Raw genomic sequence first — 21672 nt, 5'->3', positions numbered from 1 at the left:
CCTTTGAAGAACCTTTGGCCAAAACCTCTAATCTGAAATCCGTCATCAGTCCCATCACGATGTGGTCGTTGTCTGCGCTCTGTTCAATAATTAACACACAGATTTATAGTTCATTGAGTTGACATGTGCCATGAACAGTTACTTAACCTGGGAGTGAGTGGAAGTGATAAACCAGCTAGAATTCAAGAACTGTTCACATCATAATCGTTAATATCGTAGGGCCTTTTTTGAGCTTGATTTTAGGCTTGATTTTGATAATCACAAACTTCTACACTAAAACTTGAACTAAGGCTTGTCAGGAACAAATTTCTAGTGGTTTTAGAAACATTAATTGATAACGAGATTAAAGGATTTACTTTCAATGATGCTACAATCCTATGTGGGATTCCACAGGGAGTTGTTCTACTGTAGCAGAGTTAAGAGTTAAATATACTACCATAGAAGTTTTTATAGTATGTCTCTCAATCCTTATCATACTGTAAAATATTGATGAGCACAAAACAGACCAATAAAAGTAAATTATATACAGGTTATTTTTAATTTTGATAACTTTGGCAAAATTATTCATTTTTTTAGATTTATTATTACAACAAAAGTGGTCTACAAATTGAATGTTTACAGTATAAAAAACAGTATCTGGCTTTGGAATCAAACAGTACATTTGATTGAATGGTATAACAATATTTTCTATGTACAACAATATAAAAAACTTGAAAACAAGCTGTTAAATTCATGATAAAAAGGGTCTATATGGAATGGATATATTTATATAAAAACTTAAAATTTTGTAAATACAAGCTTAGATAAACAACAGACATGATATATAAAATGTTTTGCAGGAATTCATTACGTAACTGATCATCATCAGTGTAAAAACCTGATAAAAGCAGGAGTCCTGCCCTCAGCCATCACTGTACAATAATGCCCGCAAATTTTTAGTCAATATGACTTTTAAATTCCCTTTGGGATCAATAAAGTATTTTTAAATTTGAATTTGAGTGGTGGATGTTTGTTGTTCTGGAGAATCCAGGTGTGTGTTAACACGATGCCAACACATCACTGATGACCTCAGGGAAACAACGGCTGCTGCCCATCAATCTGGGAAGAGTTATAGAGCCATGTTCAAACGTTTTCATGTGAAAGATGACTGAAAAGTGGAACAGATTTAAATCTGTCCCAGTAAATTCCTCCCAAAGTGAATCTGGACTCCATGGACTTGAATTTGAATTGGGTCCGTTTTCAATTGGTTGTTGCTTGTCTGTAATACACAGATCTATGTTTGGATGTTTGGCAGGAAACAAACTGCACCTTTTCATTGTCGTCATCTGAATGTGAAGCCAGGAGCTAAAGTTTGACTTAAATCGGCTCAAATGGCTGAAAGACAACAGAACGGCCCAGTCAAAGTTCAAATCTAAACCTGATCGATGTTAAGCGATGGGTTGTTAGGAGAAATGTGCATAAATCAGTTCCTGTAGCCATTCAGAATGATGTGAGTCAAAGACAGCAGGAGTTGTTCCTGCTAGCGCCACCATGAGGCGAACTTCATCTTTTCATGCTTGTGTTTTGTTTTTAAGTTAAATTTCATCATGGATTGTTAATCTGGGATTGTATTTACATATTTTTCATCACCCAATGCAATATGGATTTACCTTTTCGCAATGATTTTATAGTCATTTATACCATAATCTCTAAAACATATATTAATTAGGCATGATAAATAAAGCGATGTATAAAATATATAGTCTTCTTTTCTTTTTTCCGTTTTGTTTTTTGATTTCCTCTTCTGTCCCGGTTAGAACTTGGTCTCTGCAGCTGGAACTGGACCCTGCAAGACAAGAGTTTCACATGTATTTTTCACATTTTGCATCTTTATGGAGATTTTATGTGACAAACACATAAACAGAGCTGAGCACTTTTTAAAGTTTATATGTAAGAACTAACCAACAGATTATTCCTTCACTTTTACATTACGATGATGTTCTGCTTCGCCTGTAGCGCAGAGTGAGGCTTATGGTCTACATATATACCGAAGCAGAAGCTTATAAAAACGGCATGTTTTATTTCTTCGGGGTGGCGCTTGATGTGTTTCGTCCTTGACCTACATACAGCTGAATGAAATGAAACAAGTTAAATATTTCCCAAAACTCAAGAAGCTTCAGCTGGGAAAAATAAAAAAAATCAGCTTACATTTTTATCTCTGCTCCTCAGATTTCCACTCGGATGGTGGACCGTCACTGTTGTCAGTATCTGTAGGGAAACATGAACACATTCAGGTTTGGTACATTTTGATTGTGCAGGTGGAACCAATCATGCTGGATAAAAATACAAACATTTCTCGCTTTTCGTTTCTGACATACAGTAAGACATTTCCAGTTTTAGGTCAGTTGAGATCAGTCAGTTCTATTTGCTAAATTCTGCCTTCAAATTAGATGTTTGTAGTTCGTCCTGTGGATGTGAGCATCCTGCTTCCTTGTGTGACATCACAGGGAGGTGGAAAGAAAGCAGGAAGAGAATTGTGGACTTCCTCCAAAAGTTAAGTGATCACATGTTGAAATAATTACAGAATGTCCAGCATTGTGCTGGTCAGGAAAGAGACGGGTTCTGTGACCCAGAAGTGAAAGTGTTTGGGTGTAGAAGGCTGGCCCAGGAAGTTAACCTGTGGGTGAAAATTGCTTCCAAATAGGCCTGTCACGATAACACATTTTGCTGAGCGATTAATTGTCTAAAAAATTATTGCGATAAACGATAATATTGTTTCAAAACCTTTTGACACTGATTTAATGGAAATGATGTAATAATGCATGCAATTTCCTGCCATAGATAGATACACTTTATTTTCAAAAGAAAACATAATACTGGAACTAATAAACTAACAAAAATAAAATGGATTCTCAGTCTCCATTAACAAAATACGTACTTGAATGAAAAGTAAACAACATGAAGTCCAAGTGGAAATAAATACTGCATTCAACCAAAAGAGTGCAGATTATGAAGTCTGTATTCTATATTGCCCTTCAGTAATGACTAGATTTTAATAGAGAAGATGAGCACATCCGAAAACCTAATGTAATACTTCACATTACACGATTTTTTTGTCCCTATTTTCCCCTTTCGACAATCTTACATTGTTGGCCGATCTAAGATTGTCGGTGGTGATTTCATAACCGATCATCCTGCAGTGTGATTTAGATCGTTGCTCCGATCTAAATCAGGGGTTTTCCCCGACTGGGAGCTTAACGCTGAATGTGACAGGTAGCCAATCAGAAAGCGTAGATTCTCCTCCAGCTTTCTGAGGGGAAATTACGGAGGGGAATCCCAAACAGCTGACAAGGCGCAACATGAAGTCCAGCGGATATTGGAGATGATATGTGGAAACAACATTAATATTTGTTCAACATTTCGTGCAAAGAATATAGAAATGACAAGGGAAGGAGTTGGAGCCAAATTGTTACCTCAGTTGATAAACCCAGTAACTTTTCAGCTGTTCTTGTTAACGTGACATAAATAGGTTACAATGATTTTCATTCAGTCAGGGCTTTACACTGACTCTAGCCACATGCATCACAGGTAGATTCTAGTAAAGCATTGATTAATGCCTGATTTTAAAATTAGTTAACTGGACTTGTAGTCATTATTTTGTGTCCAGGTGGCTGGACACCACTGGCACGACGAACCCGATCGAACCGTAATACCTAGGATTTCTGTCGGCTAATGTGTGCCAGGTTTTGAAAATGGGCGGACAATCAGCCGACAACACATTGCACTAAGGAAATGTGGAAGGGAGGATCAGTGGAGAGCTTTTTTGATTATTTATGAGCAACGTCAGAACAGCAAAGTGTAGATTTTAGTTCCAGAACTTAAAATCTAGAGAAGTTTATGGATTCATGCCTGAAACCTTTAATCTAAGACATACAGTTAATGCAATTAAACCTAAATACTAAATTTCCGAGTTTGAAGAATGTAAAAAAGATAAATTGCAACATTTGTTTAGCATATTAGAGTGCTGTTGGTGATCCTAACTGAGCTAAAACAAGAAGCGTTTAGTCTGATTTAATGTCAGACAACTAGAAAACGATTGTCAGTCGTGATGTGATCTAATGAGAAGGTTTTTAACCTTATCCCGGTCTGCTTTCCTTTCTGTCGTCTCTGGATGTTTCTCCAAAATGTGCAGCATGGCGTCGTGCAGCGTTAGGAAGAACATGGAGGGCTGAACCTCCTCATCAAAGAAGCAACAGTTGTGGAGTTTCTCCAAGATATACGCTGTGGATCAGAAGAAATGAGAGTAACATCAGAACTTCCTGTTTCTGTTGATGTGAGAGTTTTAGTTTATGTCTTTTCAAAATCAGTTAGTTTTAGTCATGGTGTGATGCTTTAAACTCAACTTCCAATATTCGTACTGGGCTGTCAACTTAAATGCAAATGAAAGCCGACACTGGAAGTCTATAATTTTTGCTCGTTCTTCTTGGTAAAACAACCCGACTCAGTCAGATTGGATGGAGAGAATCTGTAGAAATCTATTTTCAGATTCTCATTCAGATTTACATCTGGACTTTGACTGGGTGATTCTAACACATCTAAACCATTCTGATTTGGCTCTGGCAGTTTGTTAGGGTCAGTGATCTGCTGAAAGGTGAACTTTGACCTGGTATCAAGTCTTTTGCTGTCTCTTTTCTTGTGTTTCTTCGATTGATGAACCAGAGAAAATGGACATTGTAAAGATGAAGCTGCTAACGGTGTTGGAACTTGTCAGAACCAGAGTTTCACACTTACGATCACAAGCTACGATGTAGACCTCAACTTCAACACGGACCAGTTCTTTCAGCAACTGCAAAGGAAACGGAGAAGATGAAGGTGGTAGGGGAAAAGGTGGGCGCGCTAAGAAGATATTCAGATCACTGGAAACAGAATCCCTCACGGTTTTGAGTCCCTTCAGTCCAGATATGTCCAGAAAGGAGACAGCAGCAAAGTCCAGCACCAGGCTGTGGATGTCCACCCTGGGAACCACCATGTTGGCAGGAAGCTCGGCGTTCCAGTCGATGCGGATGGGAAGGTCCTTGAAGTCGATGGGCTTGTCCAGCTCCTCGTTGTCGCTGTCTTCTAATGGGTCCACCAGGGAGCTGTTTGTTGTGTTCAGGAACCCTTTCTGCAGCAGGAAAACATAGATTTATTTTTAATCAAGGAGATTTAAAACACTGAGAAAAACGGTAGAAAGATTCCTTCTTACTGGGATCTTTACTGGTAGCTTTGGTGCCAAATGCAAACCCACAATGTTTTTAAATCATTTTTGTCATAGTGGAATGATAACAAGACAGTTTAAATGACACCAGGATGTTTTCTACATAAATTTTCTACATTCATGGATTTTTTTGTGGAACGTAATTCATTCATTCATGGGAAACCTGCCAATCCAAAGACTTTTTGTAGCATATCTAGAAAACATGCTATTTGGCGTATTGACTGGTATTTACATGCAAATGAAGGATGGAACGATGGAAATGTCTTTGTGATGTTATTCTGAATGTTCTCATGTTGTAGATTACTGACTGCATTTTCAATAATTGTTAGTCTGTGTGCCTGATTTTTTTTACAGTGCAAACTACAAACCAAAGTAAAACAAAGTATCATTCAAAGTGATATTAAATGTCCACGTCAGACACACTCATAGTGTCCTCATTTTTCACAAATGCACAATGTGAATAATATGAATAGTTTGAAATGTAACCAAAGAGACTGTTAATGACCATTCAGTGCTGGATTCATCAATGTTATTACAGAAACATTGTTTTAGTTTATGTCAATATGGGGAATGATGTCTGTTTGACTTCTGCATATTTTATTAATTATTAAAGTCAAGTTAAGCAGCCTTAACTTGACTTTAATCACACACCCTGGTCTTGGATGTTCTTGAACAGCAAAATAACAAGGGATTATCGACAATCCACCTTTTGCGTTTTTATGGGTTACTGGCACAGATAGAGGACGATAATTCCAATCAGACCATTGTAAATCTTTATCTATAGAACATAAAAGCATGATAACTTGTCAGGATCACAGGCTTGTTTGTGTCCAATCACACCGTTTAATCTTGATAGAAGGAAATAAATATGTCACTGTTTACTAGAAAGCATATCTGCTCTATGTTTTTCCAAATGAGGGTGATTCATTTTATATGGAAGTCAGATTTGTTTACCAGCAATTATGAATAATTTTCTATTTCCTACATTATCAGTTGCTTAAATCATCTGGATCAAATTTATTGGTTTCTGTTGAAGTGTCTCTACTGCCACAACATTTACTCATAAGCTTTGCTATGCTATATATAGTTTTAATTTGTTTTACTGTATTTCTTATTTTTATGTATGAAATTGGATGAATGTTTGTATCTTGTGTTGTTTATTTTAAGCGACTATGGATGGAAATGAACATTTAACTAAATCTGGCATATTTACCACAACTAATATGCACTGGTCCATTTAAATAAAATCAATCTGTCCGTTATATAAGTTTTAACATGAACATGCTTGAAAAAGTTGTCATAATATGTCAAACATATTCTATACATTTCAATTAGACTTTTTTTGTAAAACTGTCCTAAACTGGTACAATACCCCAAGTTCTACAATGCCGTCTTTTCCTTTCTGCAACGCAATGACATGGTCTGTTAACAAATTACAGTGTTTTTTTTTCTTTATGCTATTTGTACAAACTATTTCAAGATGCACTTCTTATTTTGCAAATGACGATGAGAATTTGATAAATGCACCAAAGTGACAGGCTGGGTGTGTTTCACTGTTGTGCAAAATTCACAGAGTTATATCAAAGCAAGACGAGGTGGTGATATCAGTGCAGATGCTGAGTTGCTCAACCTTTTATTGTTTTATTGTTTATGTGAGTGAAAGTCTCGTGCTGTTGTCGCTGAACAAAAAATACTCACCGACGTCCACTGCAGGTCACCTTTCTTCAGAAGTTTCCGGATCCTACTCAGAGCTTTGTTCCTTTTTTTCAACACTCTCAGAGGATTGAAGCCAAGCTGAAAACACAAAGATCAAATTTACAAGATAAATGTGCATGTATCATTTTAAGAGAAGCGTGTATGCCGTGGTGAAACTTACAGCTTCCACTAGCTTGTTCCTAAAGAAGTCCATGTTGGCGAAGAAGATTGGGGACGGGATTCTGAAGATCTTCACCCCCTCTGGTTCATTTACCTGTGGAACATCAGGACCACCAAGCATAAGTTATTGTAAATTGTGGTAGAGTATACAGACACCCAATGACCAGAAGACGGGCAGCGTTGTGCAATAGCTTCCATGCCCTTTGAAATTTAATGCATTTTGTCACGTCAAAACCACAAAGCAATGTAGCTCACATGGATTTTAACTAACAGACACAAAGTTGTGTTTAATTCTTATGTAGAAAGAAAATGATACAAATAATGTCTTTTTGGTTGTAAAATGTCAAAATGTAACAAAGCTAAAGTCAAAATCTCATGCTACTTATAGCTTGCTGTATGATATATATAAAGAAGGCTAAATGTGGCTAACTTACAGAGATGTAGTCCTTCCTGTCTTTGTAAATTTCTGTCCCCTCAATGTTGGCTAGCACACTGCAGCGAGGGCTGAAAAAAAAGAAACACAATAAAAGTTTAACATTGGTACTTTCTAAATCTTCATAGCTAGCAACTGTGTATTAAGAGTGCTAGGATAACTGCTTCACTTGCTATGTTACATACTCAAAACCTTATTTGTTCTTGCTTAAACCAGTTTTGACATGATTGGGAAACACTGGGCTCAAATTTGCCAAAATTGCCATCTCACTGTTAGCATGCTTTGTGTTAGCATGCTAACATAAAAGAAACTTGGAAATCCACGGATACCTGGGATTAACAGCTGGTAGGCTGGAATTTCTACAACAGGCTTACTTAGTGGAATTATATTAGAGCATTGTAATATTTATTTGTCAGTTGTAATTTAGATTTTTTGTTACATCAGGAAGTAGACCCTGGCAAGATACTAACAACTGAACCCGGAGGACGACGCAGATCAACTCCACACCAAGACCAACAGCCAATCCAAGATCCAGCCCCAGCAGGATGGCCGCTACGCAGGTGACCACCCACACCACCTATACATGCCAAGAAGAAGTACTTGTTTTTGTTAACTGATCTTTATTAACTCAGTTGGTAAGACTGAACATTTTTCCTAAAATAACTCAATTGTTTGATATCTTACACAATCTGGCCTGTCTCTCCTCCACAGGTAAGGAATTTCATTGAATTGCATCAGCATGCCCTTCAGGTTGATGATGATCACGGCACCCAGCACAGACTGTCAAAACGCCGGGACAAGAGTTCCTTTCAGAGAACTGATTCTTTTCAGTGTCTCAGTTTTAGCAAACTGTAGTTCTCTTACCTTTGGTAAAGGCTCGAGAAGATATCCAATAGCCAAAGTGACAATCATCACTATAACAGCTGATAGTAAACCAGCGATCTGAAAAAATGCAATCATAAACTAATAAATTAGGCCACAACACTGGTGAAGTCATGGCAACAACAGTCAGACAGCAGGGAGATCACGAGATAGTCATAAATGTTGAAATGAATTCTTTTACTGACAATTAGCTAGAAAAGAAATATTTTTCCTCTATTAGTTGTGTAGCGTTGTCTTTATGTGACTTTGAAGGGCTAAATAATACCTTATTGTGAGAGACGTAAATGTAGATTAATGTGAAGAGTGTCCTTGGAATAGTATTTATACAACTAGATTACTAGATTGCAGTTAAAGGCCTAAGAATAAAACATTCACTGATTATGTGGAAAAAATGAGACTTTCAAAATCAATCTCTGATCTCACAGAGTTCTGTTTTGGAGATGCAAGAGGGTTGTATAGTTGTACTTAAATCCACTCTATCAGGTTGTGTAAAATAAAACCCTTTATCAACTACAATAAATATTAATCAGTACAACTGCTCATTTTACCTGAGTTTTTCCTCCTGTACTTTCTTGCACCGCACTCCTGGAAAGTGTTGTACTTGCTGCGAAGGCCTTGAAGGATGCTCCAAAGATATTGCTAACTCCAAAGGCGATCAGCTCCTGCAGCCAGGACCGAGAGAAATCATGTCTTGGTACAGAGGAACACATCACAAGTATACTAGATACTTGTGAGGAACACATCGCAAGTATCTAGTCAGTGTTGCAGCATACCTGGTTTCCATCTATTGTGTAATCATGTTTTATAGAATAGACTTTTGCCACAGAAAAGGCCACAGCAAAACCCACTATAGCCATTGGGAAAGCATCCATCGCCGTGTGCTGGAAGACCTGAAGGCTTGGGGCGACTGGAGGCTCGTATCTAAAGCAGCACACAACCCGTCAGACAAATGTAATCCATATGCCATTAGTATTAAAACTAAAACAATTGCCTACATAATATTCTACTCACCCTAGAGGAATTTTTCCAACAACGTCAATGCCATATCTGGTCCGGAAGTCAAATGCATAAGAAACTCCACAAGTAATAACAGTCTAGGGAGAACACAGGGAACATGGGGGTCAAAACTAGACAATACCCATAATTAGTGTTATTAGATTTATAGTAATAAAGTTAATAATCCTTTATTTGTTCCCCCACTGAGGGACAAATAAAGGTGGTTAATTATGTGCTTCTGTTTTAGTTTTGTATGTCCAATTGTAATACCTCATCAGAAACCTTGTGACCTTATGTCACTTTAAAAGGTATTTACAGTTATAAAATGAATCCTAACCTAAACCTGTGCTATCAGTGCGTCTGTCAGATAAGAAAACAGCTATAACTATGGAAGATGTTTCACAACGCTTGCTCACCATGATAACCTCTATCGGGATGGGAACAGGCAGTTTAGATTTGTATCTGTCATTTAGCTCTTTCACAAGAAACACCGTCACCATGATCACGAGGGAGATCACAATGTCACACACGTTGCTGGTTGTGATCTTTTTGAAGATGATCTCCAGAGTCTGAAAAACACAGCAGGAGTTTAAGGGATAAACCGCCTTGTCGCTACCTTTCCAACATTAAGGTGAGAAAACGATGGAACAATTTGTAATTACATATATAAGGGAGAGGGGTCCACTGATGCCAGGAACCTGGAGACCCAACACAAACTTCAACTGAGACACAAGGATATGGATGGCAGCAGCTGTGGTGAAGCCGGAGACCAGGGTGTCAGACAGGTACATGACCACAAAGCCCACCTGTAGGATTCCCATTGCCAGCTGGAAAACAAAAAAAATCCATTTGAATTTGCTTAGAACATTAAAGATGTTAGAAATATTCTGAATGTCTCATTTTCCACATTTCACCACACAACTTTAATTTTAAGGCATGTCTCTGTCTGTACATAAACTGAATTATATACACAAATTCATTCTGTTAAAAAATGAAATGAGTTCATGTTTACTTGCTCACACAGTTAATGAAGTGTTCATAGTGCATGGAACCTTAAAGGGGCAGTACTGTGTATTTTCCTGACACATGGTGCCATTTTATGAAATTTTTCCTCTGTCTCTTTAAAATATCCTGCTCTTTTCTGAAGCTCCACCTTCAGGATGTCGCCACAACATGGCTCCTCTATCAACCCTATAGCAAGGTTTTTATCAGTGTTGAACTGAGTAGTAGCTCTTAAAATGAGCTCAATAGTTGTGCAGTTCTATTAAGTGTTGGCTAATTGCTGCTGGCTAGTCTGAGGAACTGAGTGGGGGAATTCTGAGAGGTATGCTTTGTACCCAATTTCTATAAGAAAATACTCTAACTGGCCACTTGTTGTAACTATGTAAGACATGTTTTCATGTGGTTTATGTCCAAGAAACCTCATGAAAAAGAGACTGGTGGTTCATTAAGAGACAATGAGCCTCTTAAAGGAAACCAAACCAAGGCTCTTTGGACCAGAAAAACATTTTTAAATATGTTAAAATCCAATTTTGAAGAACCCATGGAAATTGTAGCCCGGGTTTGACATATTATGGACTGGTTCTACAGCCCATCTGCTTCAAGGTTCAACTTGAAGGTGTGAAGCACTTTCTACTGCCTTGTTGCTGAAATGTGCCATACACATAAATGTAACTTGATCTGTTAAGTCCATTACAGATTTGGCCACTGTCACCTTATTCTCCTTAACCATGGACATCAACATGGCATTTTTACAGCTGCTATTCAATATTTTCCAGTTTCAGACTATTGTCTGTAAAACTAAGAGATGACTCTGCCTACAAAAACCAGCAGATCTGCAGCACCGACACATCTCTGCCAACACAAGTGACCTTTGGCAGAGACTCGAGGTCAACTGGTTAATTACACAAGTACCTTTCTCAGTGTATTGCTACCATCCCAACTGCACAGCTTAGCCATGCTAATCCATTCAAGGCAATAGAGGGTTTCATGGATAGTTACCATGGGCGTGTGAGATACAGCTGAGGTCACATGAACATTTAACTTTCATTTGCCACTGTGGCTGCCCATCATCAGCTCTTATCAAGATCAGCTCAGTAGCTTCTTTCAGCTGAGACAAGTTCTCTTGCCAAGTCTGAATGGCATCTCGTTTCTGGTGCAATAAACATGTTGGGAAATAAAACAACAACCTTGGTTTGGATGTATTTACTGACTAAAACGTGGCTGTAGAACATTGTGTCTTTTCTGTCTGTTATTTTCCATTGTCATTACTGACGTAATGAGCTGGAAGGTTAAAAAGCTTTCCGACCTGCATGATTCCAACGAGGAAGGTCACAGAGGAGGCCACCAACACTCTCTGCTCGTCTACCGTCAGACCTGAAAACCCTGTGATGTTGGCAGCTGGCCCTTCGTCTGGGATGAGCCTAGTCACCACCGAGCCAATCATCAGGCACAAGACTGAAAAAGGACCTGCAGAATAGAAAGGTAGTGGAGTGTATAGTTTAATTGCTTGAGTGTTTGCCTTGAGATGACATATAAAGACTTATTTGTACCTGGCCCAAGCAGGCAGCCTGTTCATCAGGTCCTGCTAGATTCTAACCTTTTTGTTTCTCTCTTTATGCTTCTGAAGTTTGTTTTTTTGTTGTAGCTGCTTTAGGCTGTACCCAGAATGGAACTGATAGGTTTGTGGATGACCTTGATTTCTTGTTTTATTCCTGTCAAAATTTTCCCAAAGATCAACTGCTCCAACACCATTGTTCAGCTTTGCCAACTTGCATCAGGAAGAAGGCAAAGACTCATCATCCTGAAGGACTGGAACTTTGGGTGTTTTAACTTTCACATATTTTAATCATCTCTGGTGCGCTTGGTTTTGGAACAGCGCTGGAATCCACTTCAATCAAACCGAATTCTAAAAACAAGGTTTTAGGTGGACCAGAGTCCACATTTTTGGGCTACTTAAGAGCTCAATTGTGCGTTCAAACCTCCCCAAATGAACCAGACTTTCTGGGTAAACCAAACTAGAGTTGGATTAAAGCAGGCTAAACAGAGCTGGTGTGAATGCAACCATTAAAAGAGCAGCAATACAAAAAAAAAGACAAAATTCAAAGTTAGATTTTTTGAGTACAGCATCCCATTTCAAAGAAATGTTCCACTGACCAGAAGCTAGAGGACCAACTGATGCAGAACATCAGAGTCTGAAACCTTCTAAAAAACTCAAGCTGTGGGAGATAAATCTGAGATCATCTGGTCTTCATCAGATGACCTCTAGGGACATCTGATGAAGACCACTGCATTTTATTTTGTCCCAAGTCAGCTAATTTGTGTTTGAGTGGAGTCTTTAGTAATTTAGATATTATTAGAACACTATGGCATTCCTTAAGGCTCTGGACGTTGTAGGGTTGTGTTGGCTCACGCAACTCTGCAATATCACATGGACATCGGGGGCAGTTCCCCTGGATTGGCAGACTGGTGTGGTGGTGCCCCTTTTCAAAAAGGGGGACCGGAGGGTGTGCTCCAATTACAGGGGGGTCACACTCTTAAGCCTCCCTGGTAAGGTCTATTCAGGGGTCTTGGAGAGGAGGGTCCGTCGGATAGTCGAACCTCGGATTCAGGAAGAGCAATGTGGTTTTCATCCTGGTCCTGGAACACTAGACCAGCTCTACACCCTCAGCAGTGTCCTGGAGGGTGCATGGGAGTTCACCCAACCAGTCTACATGTGTTTTGTGGACTTGGAGAAGGTGTTCGACCCTGTCCCCAGGGGGGCCTTGTGAGGGGTTCTCCAGGAGTATGGGGACCGGGCTCGTTGATACGGGCTGTCAGGTCCCTGTATGACCGGTGTCAGAGTCTGGTCCGCATTGCCGGCAGTAAGTCGGGCTCGTTTCCGGTGAGAGTTGGACTCCGCCAAGGCTTCCCTTTGTCACCGATTCTGTTCATTACTTTTATGGACAGAATTTCTAGGCGCAGCCGAGGTGTTGAGGGGATCCGTTTTGGTGGCCTTAGGATCGCATCTCTGCTTTTTGCGGATGATGTGGTCCTGTTGGCATTATCAGATCGTGATCTGCAGCTCTCGCTGGAGTGGTTCGCGGCCGAGTGTGAAGTGGCCGGGATAAGGCTCAGTGCCTCCAAATCCGAGGCCATGGTCTTGAGCCGGAAAAGGGTAGAGTGCCTTCTTCGGGTCAGGGGGGTCGTCCTGCCTCAAGTGGAGGAGTTTAAGTATCTGGGGATCTTGTTCACGAATGAGGGAAGAAGGGAACGGGAGATCGACAGGCGGATTGGGGCAGCGTCTAGTGTGAAGCGGGCGCTGTACCGGTCCGTCGTGGTGAAGAGAGAGCTGAGCCAAAAAGCGAAGCTCTAGATTTACCGGTCGATCTACGTTCCCACCCTCATCTATGGTCATGAGCTTTGGGTCATGACCGAAAGAACGAGATCACGGATACAAGCGGCTGAAATGGGTTTCCTCCGCAGGGTGGCTGGGCTCTCCCTTAGAGATAGGGTGAGAAACTCGGACATCCGGGAGGGACTCAGAGTAGAGCCGCTGCTCCTCCACGTCGAGAGGAGCCAGTTGAGGTGGCTCGGGCATCTGGTGAGGATACCTCCTGGACGCCTCACTGGTGAAGTGTTCCGGGCACGTCCCACCGGGAGGAGGCCTCGGGGAAGACCCAGGTCACGCTGGAGGGACTATGTCTCTCGACTGGCCTGGGAACGCCTTGGGGTTCACCCGGAGGAGCTCGAAGAAGTGGCTGGGGAGAGGGAAGTCTGGGCTTCCCTTCTGAAGCTGCTGCCCCCGCGACCCGACCCCAGATAAGCGGCAGAAAATGGATGGATGGATGGATGGATATGGCATTCTAGAAATGGTTAATTATTTTCACAACTCATCAAAAATACTTAACTAATAGGAGAAATAAATGGTTTCTTTGAGAGTTCAAAGTAGAGAATTCAGTTTTTCACAGATTGTTTGCTGAATGTCAGCCTTACCTACTGAGATGTGTCTAGAGGTGCCCAAGAAAAAGTAGGTGATGATTGGAAAGAAGGCAGCAAAGAGTCCATACCAGGGAGGCAGAGAGGCCAGCAAGCTGTAGGCAAGACCTGCAACACAACAACGACAAACATTAACAACAGAGTCACGGTACGTTGATAATGTCTTTTAGTCAAAGCAGGTTACGTTTATTTTATATGCTCATTAGAAACAACAGCTGGTGACCAGGAAGAGTAGTAGAAACGTTAATTACACATTACAATCAATAGGAAAGGTAATAAAACACTTACGTACTAATATGTAACGTAATAAAATACAGAGAGGAAAATATGGGGTTTCTTGGAAATGAAATTATAAGGTTGATCTAAAATCTAACTGGAAGTGATTTACAAAAGGAAATAAGTTTATGTATCCTGGATCCGATGTCTAATACCACACAAGTAATTTCATGACTTTTCAATGTCATTGAGAAACTTTTTTTTCTTTGATAGAAACCTAAATTTAAAGGAATATGTGTTGTTTTTTTTGTTTTTTGTTTTTTTTTTTAAACATTTTTGTTCATCACAGTTGAATGTTACATAAGTTTTAAGATGGGATTTCATGAATGGCTCCAGACGACCCAGCTTCAATGTAGGAGCTTTTTGAGAACCATTAAAAATTATTATTTATTTTTTGTCCTCACTAATACTGAGAAAGATCATAGCTACCCTATATTGAATTTTGCATAACACTAATTATATATAAATATGAGTGTGATCTGTGTAGCTGTAATGCTTCTTTGACATATAGCTATACAACAGCATGCAGAGAGAAACGTATGGACCCGTGAGCAGAGCCTTGAGGTACTCCCCCAGAGAGGAGGTCAGAAGTGTAAACACTCAGTGAGGTGTATGGTGAAACCTTTATTCTATCTCTATTCTATCAGAAACTTTACTGCCAACGCAACGTTCCAAACAGGAGACCAATTATGATAATCAACAATAAAGCCAACTCAATCTGTAGGTCATCAAAGGATTATTAAAAACCTTTGGACTTTTATATCTTGCTTCACAGCATCTAACACATCCAAATCACATCTGAATAGTTACTGTTATGGATATTAATACCCACTGCTTATTCTCAAATTTAACAAGTTATTCCTGAACTCGGCTGGCATCAGTCATAAATTTGGGCTAAATATTAGGTGGGAATAAACCAATGATGATACCTTTGTTTGAAAAGAGACTAACAGTTGTGTGTATTACAACAGCATAACATCAGGATCATCAACATTCCTTAGATTAAGACAACCAGCCATTGTCCAGTCACAGATGTGACGTACATGGATAAGCAGCGTGGCTGAACATTTACCAATCCACTTCTGGGTATGATTGAACATTCGGAGGAAAATTAATTACCAAAGGAAGCATTTTCACTGATGCACATTTTACGTTACCGAGTAGCAAGATCCCATCAGCCATCAGTCTGGACCGTTTCACCTGCTGCTATCCAATCAGGAGGAAGTCTTCTTCTGCTGCGTTTGTTTGGGACTCGGCGAACACGCCGTTGAGTCTTACCTTGCAAGACAGCCACCAGTCCTGTGCTGACACCAGACACGATGTCACTGAGCAGCCACTCTTTGATTCTGTAGATTTTCATCCAGCCGATGATCGGCAACAGAGAGAGAGCTGCGTTCTTGGCCCGTTTGGCGTCACATCTGAGGCCGGGCAAAACAGAAACACAGGCAAGACAGTCACTGCCTGGATGGGTTTGAGGATTTTCGCATTAAGTGAAACTGTATTTACTTTGTATAGTTTGCCGCCTATACAAAGATTATGAAATTGTTTTTTAATTATTATTGGTTACTTTTCCCGAAAAAGTTTATTTTATCAATATAAAGCATGTCTTATGAAAATTAAGCATCCAAGTCTTTGATGACATCACACAAGGGACCTGATTGGAGCTCTTTGAAATTCTCACACTTGTTTTTCTTCTTGTTCTTTGCTGCACGCTTTTGATTAAATTAATCCTTCTTGTGACAGAACCTGTGTTTTGTCCAGGTCATTTACTAATGGTAGCTAATTGGCTCTATATATTTTTTTGCCATTTGTGATGTCATCAACTCAAATGATCACAAAGCTGGATCAGCCATTTACTAAATTTGAGAGTTTTAAAAACGTGACAATTTGTGAACTCCTGAAGTGGAAATTCATACATCAGTATCCAGCTGTGCCTTTGTTGACTGTCTACATTTGATAGTAAAAAAAACAAAAACAAAGTTTCTTTAACGCCAGAGCTGTGTGTATTCCGTACCTGAAGTACTGCTTGACGTGGTCCAGGGCTGTCTTGTGAAGCCTGTAGACCTTCTTATGCTCCTCGTTGAATGAATCCTCAGAGTACAGCGGCCTGGCCACCACATACTGCCTGGCTCCTGCTCGCATCATGTTGCCTTTGCTGTTTGGAGGACCGCTGCTGCCCGCTATGTGACTCTAAGGCCTAACAATCACATTAGGTCAAGAGGAGAAAACATGTGTTACCTTTGAACGTCACTTTTCAAAGATTAATAACAGTGAGCAGCACAAGGTCCAGATCCTCAGATTCAGACAGAACATGAAAACCAGGCGAAGTGATTTGACAGCCTCTGTTTTATCTCCCAATCAGAGAGGAGCGCCTGGAATTGTAACCAATGCTCACTTTTTGCAGCAACTTTGTATTTAGTCTGAGTCAGGTTTTTTGGGGGGGCCGGGGGGACAGAACCATATAGTTCTAGTTACAAATGGGTAATTTTAGTTTCTGTCATGTTAGTTTCTGTGTCATTTTAGTTGATTAAATGTAGACTAGGTTGATTGCATGCTGGCAGCTGAAGGGAGGAACAGCTTACCCTGCTTTCTCTCGTCCTTACTGATAACTTTGCCTGTGAATTATTTTTAAAGTCACAATTTTTATAGTTATATTTACATTATCGACATCATAACTGGATTAGTTCAAACCTAAGGACTGGGAGATTTTCTCACTTTTATTTTTACCTTACTTTTCTTCACCTCCAAGTTGAACTAGGGCAAAATGCCCCCGTCTGACCCCAAGGACATTAGCAGCATTCTACGACTTCAGTTTTTAGAAACGAAGACTCAACGGCTGGAGGTGAACTTTGAGATCAACCTGTGGATATGAAACAACTCTTCCTCAAATCAGCGGAGAGGTTGTACACCCCGCACCAAGCAGCTCACCCTGGATCGCTCAGGGAGCCAAGCCGAAACAAAAGTCTCACACTGCAGATCCCATGAGACGACTAACGGAGAGAACCCCTCACCTGGATGAATCAGCGTGGCCGGCTCTGAGCCGAAACCCACCTTCAACTTCAACACCTGCTCCGCCAAAGAATAGCAAACAAGCAGCTGGAACCAAGACGGCTCCACCGACCCCACTTCCAAGGACAAAGCGACCAGCCCAAGCCTCAAAACATTCCAATTCCTTGGGAATCCCACTGAAAAACAGATTTTCTGCACTCCAACCTGAGCCTCTGAGTGAAAACCCACCTTCAAACATCAACAATGAGGCTAGACCAACATATCCACCCCCCAAAGCTCAGAAGGACAAAGTGACCACCAGGAAAACGAAAGGTATGCCAAGAGTGCTTATTGTTGGAGATGAGGCAGTAAATGGAATCAGTGAATTTTGCAATCCCAAAAAAACGAGAGTGGTTTCTTTTCTTGGTGACACTGTATCTGATTTGACTCGCAAAGTGCTCTCTCTAACCACTGATCAGCCAAACATGGAGACTTTAGTTGTGCGTGTTGGAGCCAACGATCTGGCAAAGCAAAATTCGGAGATTCTGAAAAAGGACTTTAATATTCTTCATGACACTATGGGAAAATTAAAAATGAAATTATTTCTCAGTTGTCCAATTCTATCACCTCAATGGGGAGACAAAAAACATTCCAGGCTGGACATGATAAACAAATGGCTGATTAAAACCTGCTCTGCCAGCTCAGTGACCTTCATCAATAACCTCTGGATCTACTGGCAGTGCTTTCACCTCTTTGGAAGAGGCTGACACAATCTTAACAAACATGGAATAAGGCTGCTCACTGCAAACATTTTTCATTTTATCAACAAGAACAACAATGTGACCATCGCTTCAGAAGAACAGGCTCAGGGATGTCTGACTAGGATGGAACCCTCCACTTATCAGAAGCAAAGTGTCCCAAAACAAACTGATAAAACATCGACTGGGGACAGAGCGACTGGTTCCCCTCCTCATTCCCTCCTCCTTCCCCCTTCCCCTCTGCTCCTACACTCACAAGATACCGTTGAAGAAATGTCTTCCGGACCAGAGTTTCTCAAATTTATGGATGGAATGGATCAACAGGTTCGCCTCGGCACCACTCTCCTTAGCGCTAACATAGCAGACCTCACTTCATCTAAGCCACCTGCTTCTGACTTCCCAGAGGATCCAGCACTCTGCGTTTCTGAGGTCTGAGACCAGGGTCCAGATATTATCTTTACACCCATCTTCCTCTAGAATGTGTCTGGCCCCCGGCACTGCAAAACAGGACATTACCTGTCTGGATCACTACAAGAAAAAACAGAAATACAAAGAATAGTGGTCTTAATTCAAACCTCAGACTGATCCCCTGCCTAAAGGAACCTCATACTGAAGAACTTTCAGCCTCCAAGTCACTTAAACTGGCTCTTTTAAATACCAGATCTCTCTGTGCTAAAGCTCTATTAATTAATGATTTAATCACCGGGCATGATATTGATGTTTTATTTCGGACAGAAACATGGTTGAATGACAATAATGAACCAATCATACTAATTGAATCAGCGCCTCCTACGTACAATTTTTTAAGTGAGAATAGAAAACACAAAAAAGGAGAAGGCATGGCTTCAACATTTAAGAATACCATAAATTATTGTAAAAATTTCATTGGGTAATTTCACGTCTTTTGAGTATCTTGGAATTGAGGTAAAAGGCCACAAACGAACTTTGACACTAACTTTATACAAAACTCCAACATATGTGGAACATTTCTTTACTGACTTGAATGAGCATTGATTATGATTGTTTAATAACTGATGGTGATTTCAACATTCATGTTGACAACCCCCAAGACCACGGGGCAAAAAAGCTCTGTAATATATTAGAGAGTTTTGGTCTAACACAACATGTCAAACAAGCAACTCACACTCATGGACACACACTGGACCTGGTTATCAGTAAGGGTGTGAATATTTCCAATGTTTCTGTAACTGATGTCTCCTTGTCGGATCACTTTCTGTTATCTTTGACAGTTCTTTATCCGTTAACCCACTTGGACAAAAAGCTACTATCACAAAACATATTTTCACAGAAAACACAACAGAAACATTTAATCAAATCTACTCTTCTTCCTCGCCCTTAAGCTATAAAGACGTAGATAAGTTGGTAGATGATTTTCAGTGCAAACGTTCAGATATTGATTACATTGCCCCCATTAAAGTGAAAGTTGTGACTGGTAGGAAGAAATCTCCATGGAGAAATGCACCAACAGTTTAATCTGCAAGACAACTCTGCCGTAGGGCCGAATGGAAATGACGTAAAGCTCAACTGCACGTTTATTATGACATCTACAAAGAAAGACTACGTAACTATCACACAATACTAAAACATGCAAGAGAAGCTTTCTTTGCAGATGTCATAAACAAAACCATTAACAATGCTCAAGCTTTATTTGCTCGAGCATTGACAGGCTCACAAACCCTCCTATGACGTTGCCACTTGAACTTCAATCTAATGCCGCCTGCAACAAGTTTTCCAGTTTCTTTTCAGAGAAAATTCAAAAGATCAGAGGATTAATCTGCACATCCACTCCAAAGTCAGTACCAATGCTGTGCCCAAACAAAACAAATGCAGGAAAAATGACCCAATTTCAACTACTTAATTATAAAACCCTAGAAGAAATTGTAAGTCAATTAAGCTCCAGTTCCTGCTGTCTGGATGTCCTACCCACACATTTCTTTAAGAAAGTCCTGCCTGTTGTTGCTAATGATCTGATCCAAAGAGTAAACTCATCGCTCTCTTCAGGTGTTTTCCCACAGGCTTTGAAAACAGCAGTTATCAAACCACTGATAAAAAAGAACAATCTGGACAAATCCCTGCTGCAGAATTAAAGGCCGATCTTCAACCTCCCATTCATCAGCAAAGTTATTGAAAAAACATTTTTTAATTTAAATAAAAGTTTTTTAAGCCAAACTTTTTTTTGTTTAAAAAAATTGTTACAATTAAAAATGTTTTGATCACAATTTTATTTAATTGAGGTTAGTTTTTTTATAGAATAATTGTGAAACAAATTGAACCCCAAAGCAGAGGTCTCATTTTCTCTGAAATTAATATTATGTTGTGCAACGAACTGAAAAACATATTGGTTTAAACACCAGGGTAAAGAATTAGTGTGCTTTAATATAGTGTTCTTATCATAATTCATTATGTTTTGCTTTTTTCAGTTCAGCAATACCACATAAAGAAAGACGTCAGAAACAAAAAAAGAAAGGTTCTGCTACAAGCAGCCAAAGGTGGTGGACTGTTGTCCAACTGGGTCAGAACGAGGACTGTAGGTATGAACAAAGAAATAAATGTTCTTACCATGATCAACATGCAGTTTTTGTTAGTGAACAATATTATTACAAGGCAGTTGTTATGTTTTTATTATGTTAAGATGTAATAACTCTATTTGTATATCTCACAATTTGTAATTTATCATTGTTTATTAAACTCTGAAAGTTCTGCGACTTTCTTAATATTCTGTCCTAAAATGTGGCTAGATGTGCCCTTTTTTGGAGCACCTGCCCCTTTACTGGTCTCTGCACAGCCCTGTTGTGCGCACAGAAAAACCCTGTAAATTCTAGACTCTAACAGGTAAAAATAGTGCACAAAAATCCGTGTAGGATGGCAAAGTCCTAGCGCAAAAATTCGCGTGGCAGGTGGCCTGGATAATATCTGTGTTAAACAGACGGCGGAGTCCGGCGACAACAGGCGCTTAAATTCCGTAACAAATGTGCTTTTTTTTTTTTTCCAAAATCTCTTTCTCTTTCTTACTGTTTTTTCAATGTCACATGCTGTTTTTATTTTTTCTTTAATTATGTAAAGCACCTTGAAATGCCTTGCTGCTGAAATGTGCTATACAAATCAAATTTGATTGATTGATTGATTGATTGATTGACAATAGACGATGAAATTCACAGTAAAATTTTTTAGACTAAAATGCGAAATCTTCCCTAGAATAACGGGACTTTACCTCGTATCATCGGTCACTT

The 21672-nt window shown here is 39.8% G+C and overlaps 1 protein-coding gene across 1 annotated transcript; it reads right to left on the bottom strand.

Annotated features, from left to right (window-relative positions):
* Nucleotides 1-3963: 3963 nt before the first annotated feature.
* On the bottom strand, nucleotides 3964-20536 carry LOC103461206 (chloride anion exchanger-like). Its single transcript, XM_081603681.1, has 18 exons — nucleotides 16690-20536; nucleotides 15954-16093; nucleotides 14397-14507; nucleotides 11731-11891; nucleotides 10085-10249; nucleotides 9839-9991; nucleotides 9438-9520; nucleotides 9200-9347; nucleotides 8975-9088; nucleotides 8409-8486; nucleotides 8229-8324; nucleotides 8015-8121; nucleotides 7546-7615; nucleotides 7113-7205; nucleotides 6935-7030; nucleotides 4916-5143; nucleotides 4771-4825; nucleotides 3964-4260 (listed from the first exon to the last, which is right to left on the bottom strand). Exons 1-18 carry the CDS (start codon nucleotides 16818-16820, stop codon nucleotides 4079-4081), a joined length of 2211 nt encoding a protein of 736 aa, XP_081459807.1. The 5' UTR covers nucleotides 16821-20536; the 3' UTR covers nucleotides 3964-4078.
* Between the last annotated feature and the right edge of the window lie 1136 nt (nucleotides 20537-21672).

The sequence above is a fragment of the Poecilia reticulata genome, chromosome 23 (genome assembly GCF_904066995.2).
Source record: "Poecilia reticulata chromosome 23, P_reticulata-male-v2, whole genome shotgun sequence".
NCBI lineage: Eukaryota > Metazoa > Chordata > Actinopteri > Cyprinodontiformes > Poeciliidae > Poecilia > Poecilia reticulata.
Note: the sequence above shows the minus strand (reverse complement) of the source record. Positions and strands in the feature narration are given on the sequence as shown.

Bases quoted from the DNA above. Each gene is read 5' to 3' on its own strand.
- LOC103461206 (XM_081603681.1), bottom strand. From the start codon at position 16,820: ATGATGCGAGCAGGAGCCAGGCAGTATGTGGTGGCCAGGCCGCTGTAC. The intron at 11,892-14,396 runs GTAAGGCTGACA...TCTATTCTGCAG, and splicing joins CTCTAGACACATCTCAGTAG to GTCCTTTTTCAGTCTTGTGC. The intron at 5,144-6,934 runs GTGAGTATTTTT...TTCCTGCTGCAG, and splicing joins GTGACCTGCAGTGGACGTCG to AAAGGGTTCCTGAACACAAC.